Here is an 18,178-nt window from a genome sequence, read left to right as displayed (position 1 = left end):
TTCACCCATGTGCATAGTGACTCACTGTTCAAAGCTGACATCATGGGTTCTGACAGCGCACATTTTATTTCAGTCTGCTGTAACATTGTTGCCCTCCGCTACATCCATCATCCTGATTTTGGGCTCAAACAGCGGAGGGGTCAGAGATGCAGTGTCAGTCTCTTTGAAGCCTTTTATTTTGAAGAGATTAGTGACACTAATGCCTTACTTTCCGTAACCCCTCCGCCCCCTCCTTTCTGTCACTGTCTTCTGGAGGGAACCATGTTCCTTCCTCTTTTAACTTTCCTCACTTCTTTCCTCCCTCCCTCCCTTTCTCCCTTCCTGCACACCTTCCCCCTAACAATCTTTTACTCCACATCTGCCTGCCGCAGACTTCGGGACTTTTATCATCCGGAGCTTCAGGGCTGCAGGGAGTGTGTGTCTGTGTGTGTGTGTGTATGTATGTGTGCATGTTCGTATGGCTGTGTGGGTGTTATATATGTGTGTGTATTCGTGTGCACATGCAAAGAGATGGAGAAAGACGGGGAGAGACAAAAGCGGCAGTACAAGTGATTGTGTGTCTGCGTGCGTGTGTTTGTGTGTCTGACTATAGGGACTCTGCCAGAGTTATTCCTCCAGATAAGTCTGCCGTTTTCCTCTCAGAAGCACAGCGAGTCTTCTCCCTTGCCCACAGATGCTTATTTTTCATCAGTAAAAATAACAGAGAAAGTGGAGCAGCACGCTGAACCAAAGTGTAATTAAAACAATGAGTTCTACTTAATGAAGGGGAAGAAACGCTTTGAACCACTTCACCTCCCAGATTGGAGCACCCAAAATCTAATTTGCATTCTCAATTACTTGTATTTTAAGTCTGATCATCAAGTGTAATTGCAAACACAGCCATACCAGTACACACACTCCCACCCTACCCCGCGCGTAGGCGTGTGTGTGTTTTCATCCGCTCCGCAGTGGCCTCAATATTTCAACTGAAACGCTAACTCTCGGAAACACAATCACGCCGGGTGATCATGCACACGCGTCGCTACAAGCCCGTGCACTGCGGCACTTTTCAAGCCATATTGAGCACGTGCAATTTCAAACGTGCGCACGAGTCGAACCCCACCCATGCACGCATGCAGATTGCCCTCTGATTTTGATCCTATAGTGAAGTCAATTTGCAGCGCGAGGCCCGAGGAGATTACAGTGCGGTAGTTGACAGTAATGTGAGTTTGAGACCCATTACAATGTCTGGATGACTTTGGAATGTCAAACAGACAGGGACAACAAATATGCCATTACGTCTCTTCCCTTATTCATGAGAATCACAACTGCTGTTTCATTCACTCCCGCCCTCTTTCTCTGTCTCTCAACACGCACGCACACATACATGGACAAACAAAAACACACAAACAGCACGCGCACAAACACAGATATGTATACACAGGCTGGGAAATGCATACACACACACACACACATCGGCGCAGACGCACGCACATCAAAGGGATGCAGTTTCTTATTTATTCCCCCCCATTTTCCCTGATGTTCTAATTGTAGGGGCCCATGGGGAAGAGAGGCCCTACTTGAGAAAAACACTGCAGGGAATTTGGGCTCTTCAATGAGTCTGCAACTGTATGCTGCAGTGACAACCAAAGGACTGTGTGATTTTGTGTGTGTGTGTGTGTGTGCGTGCGTGCATTGGTACATCTGCCTGTCTCCTTTACAGCCCACTTGCGCTTCAACTTGTGGTTTTCGTTCGCACCAAAAACATCCCCGTGGTTCATTTCCTCCTCGGCTCCCTCTCAACTTCTCCTCAGAACTCGCTTTCAGCATCCCCCCTTTTAAAGGTGACTTCCACTAAAGATCAATGAGTTGTCTGGTGAATGAGGCAGCTTCAGGATAGCCATACATCCAAACAGCAGCAAGCTCTAAATATGTGCTCTAAATGATGATCATCATTAGGGCTGAGTATGGATTTATACCCAGCATAACCCCTGGTGCGATTTAAAATCGTATTAGACGGTGCCATCATTTCCTGGATGGATGAGCTTATTCAGTCTCCGTGTTCCCCATCCGGATGCCTCGACAGGATGCCTCAGCATTCCCATCTGCAATCTGCAACCTCCGAAAAAATAGGAACGTGAGAAGAAGAGTGAGCAACGGAGAGAAGGGTGCATAAATCCTTAGATAACGAAATGGGCGTGTGTGTTTTGAAGAGAGAAGGGTTGCCATGGAGGTGTGTGCCTGTGCATGTGTGTGTGTGTGTGTGTGTGCTGGAAAGTGCTCAAGTCAGCTCCCTGTGCAAGTGTGAACATTTGTCACACAGTGAGGGGAGGGATACATTTGTGGAGAGACAGATGAGAGAGAGGATCCTAAGACCAGTGAGTAACATTTCAGGAGGATAAGGAGCCAGTAAAGAGATACTTAGTGGCATAGCGAATTATGGAAAAATAAAACCCATGGCGAGAAAATTGGCAAACCCTGTTGATTTTGATGTCATGCGGTAAAGTAGCCAACCTGACTGTTAGCCTGAAATGAACTCTTTGTGACTAATAATCTCATCCCGTGGTATCCACTCTGGCTGTCTTAGCTCGGCCGACAGGAAGGGGGAGTGTCTTTGAGGCAGAATTTCAGTAAAATCAGTGAATATTGCCGTCATGACCAGATTCAAGACACACTAAACACACCACCTGACTTTAAAGCTCTAAATAGTACAACATTCCTTTTGCTGAGTACTTATTTTGACCGCCTCAAACTAAAGCTGACTCAGTCCCATCTTAAAAATCAGTCTTGATCGCAAAATGTTGATGATTATTGTCAGTGAAAGTGCAAAATAGTGAGTTTCAGTCAAACTTTTATCAATTAAAAAAAGCTGTAACACGTAGGCTTGATCCATTGAATATTATTAAATGATCGAATCGTTCAAATTTTCAACCTTTTAACCGTAAACCACTTGTGCTCTTGTCGCTTTGCAGTAAATCATCTTAGCCAGCTCAGGCTTGTGCTACTATGGCTATGCTCAAACAGACAGCTCTAATCAGATTTTTTTTTTTTTTTTTGCCGTATCTAACATGATGGATGTTCTGCAGTCTAAATGGCAAAAGTCATATGAAATCCGACTTTACCCAGTCAAATTCAAACCACATTTGTGTGGTGTCAAACGCTATTCAGATTCCATTTCTTGATATGTGACTCAGTTTGAACTGTCACATTTATTATAACTAATCATATCTCACACGGCACTTTGACGGCATGTCTTGACCTTGAATATCGAGTCTTACAAGACTACAGGTCCGTCTGAAATGTCTCTCTGAGCATCCTGAAGTTGGCAAGCCACGGGTCTTCATCAAATGTCGCAAGGGCCACATGTCCCCATCAGTCACTGCGTCTCTCAGAGGTCCACATTCCCTCGCTTTACTGTGATTACAGCTGCAGTAAGAACGGCATGCTCTGCCTTTTCCATCGTCGACATTGATATGTTAATTTCAGTGCCATGACGACTCTGCAGGAGAGGAATTCATAGCAGAACATCCATTCTGCTGCCTTGATGTGGTTATAAACCCGCGTCATTACTATGACAACCAACGCGGATATGCAAGTAAACCTCTCTGATAACAACCTTTGCACAGATATAAGTCAACACCAGATATTTTGCGAGACATAAACATAAGAAAAACATTTTTGAGTGAAGGGGGTGTTTAATAACCATTTATTTTATTATAGCAATTATCACACCTCACCGTACAATGTGTCTGCGCGTTATCTTAAGATAGAGATGGTAATGATTTTGCTTGGATATTGTTTCATAAGAGCTGATTCTAATCAAGACACAGTTTATGGGAGTTGCATCAGAATTCCCTGCCGGAGACAATATTGAAACAGATAACAGAGGGGAAGAAAATATTCAGTGTATAAAAGCAGAGATAAAGCATGTTAGGAGCAGAGAGTAGAAAAACCTTTGACTTTGATGCTGTGCGATAGTAAACGCCTGGCGCAGAGAGTGTGGAGTACATGCCATTTTGAATGCGGCGTGCGCTGCCTGTGCGGCGTACACCTATCTAAGGGTGTGAGTCTTGCCTTGTACTCTTCATTCATCCATTCATCCATCCTCCTTCCCCCCTTTATCTGCTTTTTCACAGCCACTTTCACCCAGTCCCTTTCTGTTCCTGTGCAAACCTGTTCTCTTCCTCTTCACTTTGCCTCCCAATCTCTCTCTCTCTCTCTCTTTCCCGCTCCGCTTCCCTCCCCTCTTACCCGCGTTCAAACAAACAACGTCTCTGATTCTCTGAGTGTCTCCTAGCATGCTTTGCTGTTTCCACATTTTGAATAATTGAAAAGACAGCAGCGATTTACCTAACACACATGCACTCACGCCGTACGCGCAGAAGTACACATGCACAGATGCACACAACGGGGTAGGATGTTTGTTCTGTCAGAAGATGGGGTCAGAGGAGAGTCAGCTCTATTCAGTAACTTAACGTCATCCACATGAAGGTAAGGGTGATTTAAGTTGCTGCAAGGGAAACAGCACTTCAGACTTGTCCTTGATCTGGCCTGAGATCTGTGTAGAGAACTGCAATGAATCTTGCTTAGATATCCTATCACTTTATCACCCATGCAGTTGTACATTGTCAATACCTGGGTGCTGGACGCTACAGCTGGTACAGTTAATGACCTTCAGTCTTTTAAAAGATGAGTCTCTCTCTCTCTCTCTCTCTCTCTCTCTCTCTCTCTCTCTCTCTCTCTCTCTCTCTCTCTCTCTCTCTCTCTCCGTCTCTTAAACTTCTGAACAAAGCCGAAGAGACTGCACTTCTCATGGGCCACAGATCCAAGGATTGTGTGTAAGACAACAGTGGCAAGCAGATTAAGGAGAGGGCATCTGACCCTGTGTTAATTCTCGGAGCGGTTTTCAAAGTGGGGTCTAGGGATTGTTTGCTCAAGTTCAAGTTTATTTAAAGCCCAGTATCACTGTTTACAGTCTCAAAGGCCTTTACATGCCCACAGATTTACAACAAAGGGGACGACACCCCCTTAATCCTCATAGCAGGCAAGAAAAAGCTCCCCTTTAAAAAACAAAAAACAACTGTAATAGGGAAAAAAATAAAATAAATAAAAAATAGAAGAAATCTTGAGAAGGACCACAGAGAAAGGAAACCCTGTTCCTGGCCAGACAGGTGTGCAGAAGGTGCTGAACCAGTGAGCAAATTACAAACAATACAGTCTGAATGCAAAGGGCAACACACTGGCAGACAATAGAAGCAGGCGGCAGACACAGCAGCACAGGACGATGACCAAACACGAAGCGAACAGAGAATAAAGTGCATTAATGCATAAATGTGGCAAGGCTACCAAGGCTACCGGCTGTGGAAGGCACACGGGGAGCAGAGCCATGCAGAGGGAACAGCACCAGGGACAGCAGGGCATGGACACCGAGTCAGGCTACCGACCTAAAGACGGGAGCCACATCCATGCTGCAGACACACACACAGACCACTAACACAGACAGAGGAGACTGTGGTAGTAACACAGCATGGTCACAACTGAAAGTAGAGAGGAAAGAGAAGCGGAGAGAGGCTATGAGGGACATCTAAACAGACAGAAACTAAATTAAACTAATGGTCAGACTTCCTGGTTCTGGTCAGGATTCTGGCAGAACATTACAGTAATCATCACAGTAAACATGACGAATACATGAACAATAGTTTCTGCACCAACCATACTTAACATGGGTCTAGTTTTAGTAAGGTAATAAAAAGCTGTTTCAATAGTGTTTCTGATACAAGTGACCAGCCAGAGGCCAGAGTCAATAATCAAATGGGAAAAAAAAAGTTAGTGCTCTAGTATGACATCGAAACAGTTTAACCCCTTAAAACTTATGCAAATGCACTCGATTTCTTTCAAAAATTTGAGGAAACTGTGATTATCATATTAAAAAGAAAACAAAAAAAAAGAAAAATACCAGAAAATTAAAAAAAATGCATTTTTTTTCTCAAGAAAACTGTATTCATAATGGTTACATTTAAATATTTTAACAGTGAATCAGTGATTACTGAATCAGATTTCCGATTTCCAAGTTCTTGTGTTTTCATGCTCATGAAAACAAACTATCTGTTGACACAAGAGCTCATACAGGGGGGGGACTGTGGCTTACTGAAAGTCATCTTGAGGTCCAGAACATGAAAAACTTTGAACACCCCTGCGTTGGCCCAGCTGGATTTCATTTAGCATTACAACCTTTAGATCTAATTTCAAAACATTTTCTGTGACATTGCAGCCGTTCCAGCTTCACTCAGCCAACTCCCATGCCTCTTGAAATACTGGCCGTTTATTGTCAGTGTCCCCTTTTGCAAAATGTATGCTCAAAATTTACATTTCTGTCTGTCTACGCAGAAATTGACCAGGGCAGCTGCGGAGATCCTGGTATCCCGGCTTACGGCAAGCGGGAGGGGACCGGCTTCCGTCACGGGGACAGACTGTACTTTGAGTGTCTGCCTGCCTTCGAGCTGGTGGGCAAGAAGAACATCACCTGTCAGAAGAACAACCAGTGGTCAGCAAAGAAGCCCAGTTGTGTTTGTAAGAGCCCCTCTATCATTAATTCTGCATATTCTGTGTGTGTGTGTGTGTGTGTATATATGTGTATGTGCGCACCTAGTCGTGTGGGTGCATTAATATGTATGTTCCTGCATGTGAATTCATACCGGGAGGGCTGCATAATAAATGGTCAGATTATCCCCATGGTTTGCCTAGCAGAGGCTGTGGATTTTGGAACAATAGGAGGGCTTATTAGCTAATTAACGCCATGAAAGACAAACACCCAGAGAAAAAGAGCAAGAGGGTGAGGGGAAGAGGAGAAAGAGAGCTGAGCGTGCAGATAATGGCCACTGTTATAATATTGATAAGATAATGGGCTGGCCGAAAAAGCTGCAGCATCCACGTAAACATCGCAGAGCTGAGTGGCACGGAGATGGCTGGCACAAAAGTCAGTCTGGCCACGTCATGCTGGGAAACGCCGTGTGTTTAGTTAACCTGCAATGAAACTGTTTGAGTCACTGTGGCTGCAAGACGTTTCTCACAGGGAACATATGACAGTGTTGCACTTTACTCAATGTGTACTTATTATTTGTTTGTTTGCACATTGGTTTCTGCATTAATTTATAACCCCTATTTATCCAGGTGAAATTCGACTCAACATTCCTACCTTTTTAGTCACCACACAGATTCACACTCCGGTGGTGGTACCTTCTCAGGAGTCCTTGAGGGAAATGACAGCATTTTTCATTCTCTTTGCCAACACACATTTCCCCCAGCTAGTCTTTGATTGGAAACGGTGATCTCGCGGCCACAAACCCGCTTCTCTAACCTCGGCTTATTTTGTGTTTCTTAGGCTTCCTCTGTCCTCCTTTTCATGCTCCGGGGCCCCCTCAAATGAGATACTTTGATTTTAATGGGTTCTCCCGCTCAAAGGTTTAATGTATGTGGCTAATAATGCTCTGTGATTCAGTCACACCGCTCAAACGCAGCCCTGTCAAGGTTCCCCGGACTAGCAAGCTGATAAATGGATACTACAGTCTTGTCACGGTGAACCGCGTCGCACTGCTGTTTGTGATCTCTTTATTGGATTCAGCCATATTTCCCTTTTCATTATTTTCATTTCCTCTGAGCCGTTTGAGAGTGTGGTTAAAGCATGGTGGGTGTCACTTTATAACCGTATATATGCCCACACTACGAGGCAGCCTGCTTATAGTTTCAGGGGTGTTTTTTTTTTTTTTTTTTTTTTTATATGACTTAGTCCCTGATACGTTAGACACCTACGACATATGGGATGTGAAGTGGATTTCTACAGATTCAATAAAATGCATCAAATCATGTTGCCATGTAGTCGGCAAAAGTAAATGGGATTTGCGCGTGTATCCCAGCCTTCCGTGTGAGGCTCTTATTTTGTGTTGCTTTGTTTTCCATTACTCCTCACATCGCATCTCTCTGTCTCTCTGTCTCTCTGTCTCTCCCTCTGTATCTTTTTATCTCCCCCCATAGTCTCCTGTTTTTTCAACTTCACCACTCCGTCGGGGGTGCTGCTGTCTCCCAACTACCCTCAGGAGTACGGTAACAACATGCACTGTGTGTGGCTGATCATCACCAAGCCGGAGAGCCGAATCAATCTGGCCTTCAATGACCTCAGCATGGAGAAACAGTTTGACTTCCTCTCCATCAAGGACGGGGGGAAGGTACCATTGAATGATAGGCCATTTCTCTCAGTCACTTTGAATGGCTCTCTGTGCAGCCTCATCTATTGACCCACCTGTCAGTCAGTGTGCCAGTCAATATGAATAGCTTCCTGTGTAACTGTCTACCGGCCTACCAAGCTGCCTGTCTGCATTACTGGACTTTTAGCTCTTCTATAAGTCAGATGGGCGCTCTTTTCTATTCCGTTATTCCTTATCTTAATGCTTGTTTTTACCTTTTTCCGTGCTTGTTTTCTTTTCGTCTTGGCTTTTATGTATTACTTTTAATCTTGTGCATTTGCATTGTAAACCTTTCTGCCGTTTTATAAAGCACTTTGGGTCAGCTCCCATTGTTTTTAAATGTGCGATGTAAAGAAAGTGACATGAGTATTCAGCATTCCGCCTTTTCCGGTTTATCAGGATGCCTGTGGTCTCATCGGGTAACCTCTATCTATCTTTACCAGGCTGAGTCTCCTATCCTGGGTACCTTCTCGGGTGATGTACTGCCTCCCCCCATAACGACTAGTGCCCATGTCGCACGGCTGGAGTTCCTGACTGACCACACGTACACCGACAGAGGCTTCAACATCACTTTTACAAGTGAGTATTGAGTGTTACTTCGAAGGAGATAAAGGCAAGTCCTCACAGCTTATCGCAATGGCCCACCCTCGCTGTGTGCTGTGGATTCTCCAGGACTCCTTTTGCATGGGCTTGTGCACTTGTGCAAGTTTATTTGTGTTTGTAAGTAATGGGCCTCATGAATCATCCGCCGTATCTGTGCGTGTGTCTCCTGCAGATTGCACAAACTCTTCCACCTGATGGCAACATTTCCCCCAGCACCCGCACACATACAAACGCGCACACGCATGCAGAAATGACAAAAGCCCTGTCTGCCTTTGTCTAAATGCAGACTTGACATCTAAATAAAAACACAAACAAAGACACAGCATCCTTACCTGACAGAGATATTGCGGCGATGCTCATTATATTCTATTCTTGGTAGCTGCTGAGTTCTTAGGAAATTCCAGTTGGGCTTTGTGCTCAGATACAGTACATGCTGGCTGTGTGCTGGTAAACCCATTTCATGGGTATGCTGCGACGGTTTGGCAGCAGGATCATTGCATTCATTTCATATGCACTATTGTTTAATGAGCCGAACGTATTTGCATTCATTTACATCCAAAAATAAATATCTTCTTATAGACTTGAGTCAATTGTAGAGCTATAAAGTCATGAAGTTGTTATTTTATTGATAGTTAAAATGCTTTGTGTAAGTTCGTCTCATTAATGCATAGCGCAGCGATTGATTGCAGCAACTCCCTTTAATGATAGTAATAAAATGTTATTTTTGCTTTCATAAACGGTCGCCCTCGTGATGTTTCTTGCTTTCATTTGGTCCAGTTTGGGACTTCTCTGCCAGGATTCACTGCCGTGTTTAAGTAACATTTTCTAATATGCTTCTACTGCTGCTGGAGAAAATCATTACTTTTCCACACTGATGGTGCTGTCTTAGTACTTCCGATAATATTAATAGAAAATATTTTTGGCCCATGTAGAATCAAATCTCTGTTTGCTCATTTGGTTGAGTACACTGCGGTGGATGATATTCATAGGTACAATCTATCCTGAAGGCTGCTTCCTAGTCTCACAGCCATGCATTCTCAGCCTCAGCCAACTGAGAATGCATCTGAGTCCTGGCGCCTGCTCATTTACAAGCGTGCTGTCAACCTGACCCAGGTGTCTCTGTAAAGCCGCAATGTGGAGAACACACGGCAGCTAATGCATTAATTAGCAGCTTTGATTAATAAATAAATAACCGGTGCAACACGGTGAATGAGTGTCAAGAGCAGTTAATTGAAGACGACGGATAGTTCCGGAGAACAGTGTCATCTCACTGCAGACCTTTTTTATGGGGGGTTGTGGGGCTGGGTGGACACCTTCCATCATTCATGTTAATTAAGGACACGCCAAACTGTATTGAGGGGACTTTTGGCACGTTAATAAATAAGTTGATTGTGATGGATGAGGTGTGGCTCACACTCCGTTTGGGTCCAATGGATACAGAAGAGGGATTCATCAACCCCTACATGTGTCACCCCCACGCATGTGTGTATGAGAGTTAGGGAAACACAGGGAAAGTAAAGTGAGATAGCAGATGTATTTGTTTACATGCCTTGTTCCAGGGCACTGCTCTGGAACAAGGCATAGTACATTTATTCATGGCCTTTGCAATTGGTTCCTACTTTACGTTTTATTCAGATGGCTGGTGGACAAAGTTTTTAGGATGAGTGAAAACAATCTTCCTTTTTTTTATCCACATATCATCCCAGCTGTGTCGTCTGGCAGTGATGATCTGCATATGCTTCCCCACCCTCTAAAACTTGAGCAGCAGGATGAATCAATATGGCTCGCTAAGTGAAACAAATTTCTCTGCTGACTAAATGTTGGCAATGCCAAACTCTGGCAATGGAAAAAAAAAACAAGTTTTGTAGAGAAACTTGGGTAATTATTTCAGTGTCCCCATGGAAATTAGTATCCTTGCATAGAAAAAATGGCATTTGTGAGAGATTAGTACCAGAAGAATCACAGGTAATCGCTTCCTGAAGTTGCAATAGAAATGACACTAATGTGTTCTCTTTTCTCTTCTCTTTTTATTTAATTAAAACAAACAAATAAAAAAAACCCTACTCACAGCATTCCGTCACAATGAGTGCCCAGACCCAGGTGTACCCGTGAACGGGAAGCGTTTCGGCGAGAGCCTTCAGCTGGGCAGCTCCATCTCTTTCCTGTGCGAGGAGGGTTTTGTCAAGACCCATGGCTCCCAAACCATCTCCTGCATCCTGAAGGACGGCAATGTCGTGTGGGACAACGCAGTACCTCGCTGTGAAGGTAGGTTTAGGAAAGGTTACTATGTGTGGCGGGCTCATTAAAGTGATATTCCTGAAATGTGGTAACCCACTCAATAGCTAGCACCTCAAAAACAGACGCTTTTGCAGAGCATGAAGTGGCTTGAGTATTTGGATATCATCGGGGGTGTCGATTTAGTCCAACATCCGATATGACACAGTAGGCAGTAATACCGGAGTTGGTTATAACCTACACTGATGTGTTGGCACAGTCTGGTGCACAACTTTGAACATCTGGACCCTCTGGAGATGGCTAATTTGATGTGCACTTGAGCCAGTAATGCACAAGATCACAATGTCTCATGATGGTAATTAGATTATTTTTTTCCTTCAAATGTTGGGTGTCCATCGAGAAGCTGTGCCAGATGGTCGACAGAGAAGTTAAAAAACACGACTGTCCGGCCTAATGCCAGATGTCTGGCCGGCTTAGAAATCAACCTGAAAAGTGTTTGGCCAGCTCTGCAAACTGCCGTCCATTGCATTTCTTACAAGACTGATGCAAATATAATTAATGTCTGACATTTTATGACACTGATCATTAAGCCACAAATTAATGCGCTGCTGATAATACAGATATGTTCAAGTGGCAAGCTTTGTTCTTCAAAGTGCCTTATGCAGCGGACATGCTGAGCTTACAGGCAAAATGCTGCATCATCCATTTAACTCTCTCTGACTCTATATGAATTCAATAAACCACATCCAGGAAACCAGAGAGGTCCAAGAGAGGTCCAATAAAGCTGGCTAATCTAAGATAAAACTAGGTATTAGTGAGCTAAGATTCTTCTTGGGCGCCAGTATTGCAGCATATCTTCCGCAGATGTGGCTCGCGCTCCTCCAAAGGACCTTATCAGGTAGGCCATTCATGCTACGCAAGGGAAGGACCATTATTAAAACACATGCCGCTTCCCTCTGCGTGCCACACCAGCTTTGTGTTCCTCTGAGACCATCTATCATACCCCAGCGTTTGTGGCATAATGCGTTTTACAGATGTCCTTTAGTGCACTGAGTTGGCTGATTAAATCATTCCACTTCAAAAGGAGAGTGGCGGTGGCACTGTAACTAAGTTCCCTGCGCTCCCTGTGTGTTACGGTTAAGGATGGGCGGTAAAAGAGATGCAAGGCTAAGCAAGTGATAACAGACATGAGGGTACGAAAAAAGGGGTCGATGTACTCAAGTGTCTATTGTGCCGATGATCAAAGTTGTTCCATTTCTCCGTTTAATGGAGACGACAGGGGTGTGTTTGGGAGGGCGCCTTCACAACAGAGTTAAAAGACAGCAGCATGGGGTAGTAAACATATGCATGTATGCACACACCCATGGACAAACTCAGACACGCATACGTATGCACAATAACAGGCACGTTCCCAGGAGAGATGGTTAACCTTGAAATGTGCTAGAAGTGGATTTGCATTAGATAGACCTCGACAGCAAAAGAAATGAGGTGGGCCCTGGCTGATGCATGGGATCATCCATGGACACTGTCATACATCAGCTGGGGCAGACATACACAATTCAGTCTCTATTGTCTCTCTCCGCCTCTCTCTTTCCGTCTCTCTCTCTCTCAGCTCCGTGTGGAGGGGATCTGAAGGCTCCCAGTGGGATCATCCTCTCCCCTGGCTGGCCAGAACTCTATAAGGAGGCCCTCAACTGTGAATGGATCATTGAGGCTCCTCCAGGCTACCCCATCAAGATCATCTTTGACAAGTGAGTCACCCAACCACCTCATGCCACCATGCTACCTTTTTTTTTTTTTTCACACCTTTTCCTGCCCCGGCTCTCGCCTTCAGCACATTTACCTCTTCATACGTCTTTATCTTCTATTTTTCTCCCTTGTTGCGTCTAATGCAGTAGCTGTAATCCCAATAACAACACCCCCGAGCAGGATAACATTATTTTTTATTTATTAAGTGCTCATAATTATTTTATCAATTTATTTGATGTCTCCCACTCCCTGTCTCAGAAGAGGCCGCAGATATCCTTACAGCTTTAACACATGCACATACAGTGCATATACACAGACATTAAAAAAAAAAAAAAAAAAAAAAAAACACCAACAGCATGCAAATATGTACATATGTACATGTCCGGTACAATGTTCTGTCAATGGGAGAGAGAGAGAGAGAGTGAGAGAGAGAGAGAGAGAGAGAGAGAGGGGTGGGGGGTTAGGATCAAACGCCATATTAGTGTTTCACTAAGGCTCATCTTCACATGCCCATCTCATCACTGTCTCTGCCGTGATAGCCAGCACGCCATGCAAAATGGATACATCATAAATGTTTGTTGCTCTTTGATTTTTATGTAACATCAATAAAATATCGCAACGCACTTCATTTACACAGCATGGTTCTGAAATGAGGCAATTTATTCATGGCTTTGATGATGAAGTGGCTCAGGCAACAAAGACGGGAACACACAAGCGCATGCACACGCGCACCAAAGGAGGATGCGCAGACAGTCTCATATACAGTATGCATGTAAATGAGACTTCATATCTGCAGTAATGAATGCCCAATGTCCCAGGACTCCCACAACTCAGTCATAACAAATCCCAAAGAAGAAGAAAAAAAAATGTGAGAGTTGTCCTCATGGTTCCTGAAGTGAGATTCAAAACAAACCTGATAGTTTAAGATTGGATTGATTAAATCAGTGGTCAGGAACCTTGGGATAGACTTTTCTGGAGCAGGACAAGGCAGATCTGCTTTTTTCAGCTGAGAAATATATCAAATCTGAAAGCATTTTTATCCTTGGCTGATTTGGAGAAGGTCATTCAAGGTTTTATGTCTCGTTTAAACTGCAGTCACACCGGATACACATACCTCACTCTGAAGTTAATCTCTCATCTTCAGTTTGTCCCAAAGGTAACGGTGAAGATTTTAACCAGTACTAAATGCAGACACCATATTACCCCAATTCTAGTCTCTTCCCACTGGTTTGCTGTAAACTTTTTTAAGATTGTTCTGATTACTTTGAAAACTCAGTCAGGATTGAGCTTTAGCTGCTGTGTATTGCTGACCTTTGAATACCCTTTCAACCCGAGAGCAGAATTAGATCCTCTGGCTCATCCTCAGTCAAGGCTCAAGACGAAAGCTGACCTGCAATTGCTTGGATTGATCTTAATCTTGCTTTTTTTTTTTTTTTTAATGTCCCGGGAGCTTGTTCTTTTCAAGCTGCTTGGCTAAAATTATTGCCCTGTTCTCAGGTTCCGCACGGAGGTCAACTATGATGTCCTTGAGGTACGCGACGGGCGCTTCCCCTCTTCACCTCTGATTGGCAGTTACCAAGGCACCCAGGTCCCGCAGTTCCTCATCAGCACCTCCAACTTCCTCTATCTCCTCTTCTCCACTGACAAGAGTCATTCTGACATCGGCTTCCGCATACGATATGAGAGTAAGTAGTTCAGTTGAAGATCCTATGAAGTTCAAAGCACAACTTCTGTTGGGCTTTGCACCCATTTCATTGACCCACATAACATGGACTCCTATGGAAATTAATCCACACACACACACACACACACACACACTAGAATCAGAATTAGAAGACACAAGCACCACTAATATGAAGCTATTCACTCTTGGCTATTAATATAATCACCACAGGCTCTCAATTTCAGCATGAAGGCATTCTTATTACAACACCTATAATTACAAGTAAATGGGGTTAGATTATGCAGTGAGATAACCCTGTTGTACAGGCTCATATGCAGTTATACACACTGCCATGCTCAAAATTTGATACACACACACACACACACACACACACACACACACACCCACGTGTTGATTGATTTTTTTTGTTGATTGTCAGTAAAGCCACATACTCAAACTAGAAGACAAAGCAGGCAACGTGCTGTTATTAATTTATTTGTTCATTTATTTATTTACTTCAGTCTATTCCTACCTGCATGGCTTACAATAGTAACCTTTTGCACCTTTTTTCCCCCCGGTAAATCTCTGCAAAGCTTCAATAATTCACAATGAGCGCCACTCAGGCAGAAACTACAGCATGCAAGGTCCAGCCTGAGAGGGCATGCTGACTTCCCATTGGCTGGTTCCTTCTGAAAATATGCTTCTGTACCCTATTTATCTGGATTGCTTTGGAAGAGTGAAAAGCCTTTTAAAATGTCAAGACCTCTGAAGTAGGCCACTTCAGAAAGGGATGGATAAATTTTGCCTTGAGTATAAAAGTGTGTCTGTATTTATTTATTTACTTTTTCCCCTTAACCTCCTTTGTAGCCCTGCAGTTACAGTCAGATCACTGCGTTGACCCTGGCATCCCAGTCAATGGACAGCGTCATGGCAATGACTTCTACGTGGGCGCCTTGGTGACATTTAGCTGTGATGCAGGGTACACTCTCAGTGACGCAGAGCCTTTAGAGTGTGAACCCAATTTCCAGTGGAGCCGCCCCCTGCCAAGCTGCGATGGTATGTTCCAAAACGTTGACCTAGAAATGAATTACCGACTGCCAAAGTTCTCCCCATTCACGAACAGAATCAAAGCCCAAGTGCATTGTTCTATAGATACTGTTATAAAAGATGAAGGATGAGAAGGCTTTTTGGTACACTTTGCCTCTTGTTGCATCATATTTAAATTGCAATATATTTGTGTTGTTGAGAATCTATATGAAATGGTAACCTTTCTTCTGACAGCTCTTGTTTTAAAAGTTTCTGCCCTGTTTCATCATGAATGTTTTATATGTATGGCGGGGAGCTTACCCTTTGAAGTTTTCATTCTTAGTCCACTGTAAATGCTTTTATATTTAAGGACAGTATTGATTTCCCCCCTCTCTGTAATGATATTGATGATACCACCCTCTACTTTTTATGCTCTCTTGAAGGGCACCTCTGGTAAAATGTATTTTACCGCATTGTGAATGCAGTAAAATGAATTTTGCCATTATTTCAGCAAATTTCATTTATGTCGTATTTCATCCACTTTGTTTTGCCCTCTTTTCTTTTGCCGATCCCTTCCGTCCTCATTTCTCTCCTTCATCCATCTCCTGCCATATCTGCCCTCCTTGTGTCACCAGCGTTGTGTGGAGGTTACATCCAGGGGAACACCGGCACCATCCTGTCACCCGGCTTCCCGGACTTCTACCCGCACAACCTCAACTGCACATGGATGATCGAGACCTCTCACGGCAAAGGTTAGCAGACGGGATCGGTGTCAACACACGCGCTCCGGTGGAACTCCATTTCCCCTCCAGTGTCCTTTCCCCCCGTCGAGTGGCCTTTTTATTTTGCCATATGAGCTGTCTCTGTAAGACTGAAGCGCTGAGAGGGTGGCCTTGGGCTAGAGCGCCACGGGACGATTCTCCAGTCACGTCACCTTTGGTAGAGTGCTCGCAGCAAATTAGGGGCCCTGACACAACGTTATTTGCAGATGCTCTCTCTGCGTGGGCGAATTGTGTTTGATAAGTGCTCATGGTAAAAGGGGAAGAAGAGAGGGAATTGATGCTTTATGCATTATTGAAACTATTTTCTTTCACATAAATCAAAAGACTCCAGGCTGCAACTGTCAAAACTTTGTCTCTGGTGAATGTAATACATTCAGCAGTATTCATTTCTTAGCACTCTCATTGCAGTATGTATGCCCATATACATAGTAATGACAAAATCATGCATTTTTCAGACCATATTTCAATTTCCAGGGTATTACAATCAATATTTATAAAGGACAACAAATATAAACTTAAAAAGCAGCACATTTTAGTGATGACTCTGTCTTCCTCTCTTCTCCAGGTGTCCAGTTCACCTTCCATACATTCCACCTCGAGAGCCCGCATGATCATTTGTTGGTGACAGAGAATGGCAGCTTCTCTCAGCCCCTGTGGAGACTGACTGGCTCCACACTGCCCCCACCACTCAGTGCAGGCCTGTTTGGGAACTACACCGCTCAGATCCGCTTCCTCTCGGATTTCTCCGTCTCCTACGAGGGATTCAACATCACCTTCTCAGGTGAGGACAGAAATTGAAGAGGTTTAAACATTGAAGGAGGGGAAGTGAGACAGCCGAGTGCTGCCCACAACATTGGACCTCACTAATCATTTAGAGCAGACTGCCATTGAGAGATTAGTTTAAGAAAGGTTTGAGTGTCAAACACTTCAGGATCGTGGTGGAACTGGCAGACGCTGGCCCCTGAATTTGGAGCACACACTTGCCATGTCCTTTCTTAACAATAAGGGTCTACGTCAGTAGGTTGTTCACCCCTTGTCTGCAGTTGTCTAATCCTAGTTGAGCATAAGTGAGTCTTTGGGGGAAAAAAATCCTCTCAACAAAGAGGAGATGATCAACATTAAGAGGAGTAATAAATTAAAAATGAAGTGATTCAGGCTGAAGCACAGGTGACCCCTCACCTATTGAGAGCAGCTTTTCACCTCTCTCACCTCCATGATTTGAGAACCAGGACACAAGGAGATAAGATAGGGAGAAGAATATTATACAATCCAACAAGGAATCACAGATTTACAGATTCTTGCATCTGTTGGAGGAACCCAGCTTGAAAAAGGATAGCTGTATATTAATGAAGGAAAGCCAATGTGCATACATTTTTTTTATGAATGCAATGGATTGTGAGGTTTCATTGACCATAGGCCTGCTTTGGGCACATGCATGTAGAAGGTAGATTCATGGTTTAACATTCACATAAATTTCTGACCCCACTGTTGTAACTGCTGACCCCACTGGGGATGCAATGATCAGGAGCATTAATTTTGTGAAGTACTGTCACATAGTAGCAGCCATAGCAATGAACCAATATGAGGTTGCAGTGGTATCCATGGACCTTTTGAGGATGCATCTATTAAACTATTAACTATTAAACATGAAACCTGACCCATGTGCTCACCATAGTCTCATGTCAATGCTCTCACCTTATGTGGTACTAAGAGTTGCAGTTAAAATAATATGAATGATTAAAACTTTCACTAAAAAGCATCAAAGCATTAAAATATTATGTCAGATTAAAGTAGTAACTCTTAATCTGGTAAATTTGCAGAATATTTAATAACAATGCACTTGCACCTTATTGCAAGAAAAACGTGTCACATAAAATGTTTGGTCTGTTTAAGACTTTAAA

The 18,178-nt window shown here is 43.7% G+C and overlaps 1 protein-coding gene across 1 annotated transcript in view; it reads left to right on the top strand.

Moving 5' to 3' along the window:
- Positions 1-18,178, top strand: part of csmd2 (CUB and Sushi multiple domains 2) — a 277,838-nt gene that overhangs the window by 144,264 nt on the left and 115,396 nt on the right. Inside the window, exons 13-21 of the mRNA XM_030063504.1 lie at positions 6,367-6,549; positions 8,011-8,201; positions 8,663-8,798; positions 10,893-11,087; positions 12,670-12,808; positions 14,304-14,491; positions 15,337-15,525; positions 16,131-16,247; positions 16,843-17,058. Coding sequence (XP_029919364.1) covers positions 6,367-6,549; positions 8,011-8,201; positions 8,663-8,798; positions 10,893-11,087; positions 12,670-12,808; positions 14,304-14,491; positions 15,337-15,525; positions 16,131-16,247; positions 16,843-17,058 — 1,554 coding nt within the window. The remainder of the gene's footprint in view (positions 1-6,366; positions 6,550-8,010; positions 8,202-8,662; positions 8,799-10,892; positions 11,088-12,669; positions 12,809-14,303; positions 14,492-15,336; positions 15,526-16,130; positions 16,248-16,842; positions 17,059-18,178) is intronic.

This window comes from Myripristis murdjan, chromosome 11 (genome assembly GCF_902150065.1).
Source record: "Myripristis murdjan chromosome 11, fMyrMur1.1, whole genome shotgun sequence".
NCBI classification, from domain to species: Eukaryota; Metazoa; Chordata; class Actinopteri; order Holocentriformes; family Holocentridae; genus Myripristis; species Myripristis murdjan.
Note: the sequence above shows the minus strand (reverse complement) of the source record. Positions and strands in the feature narration are given on the sequence as shown.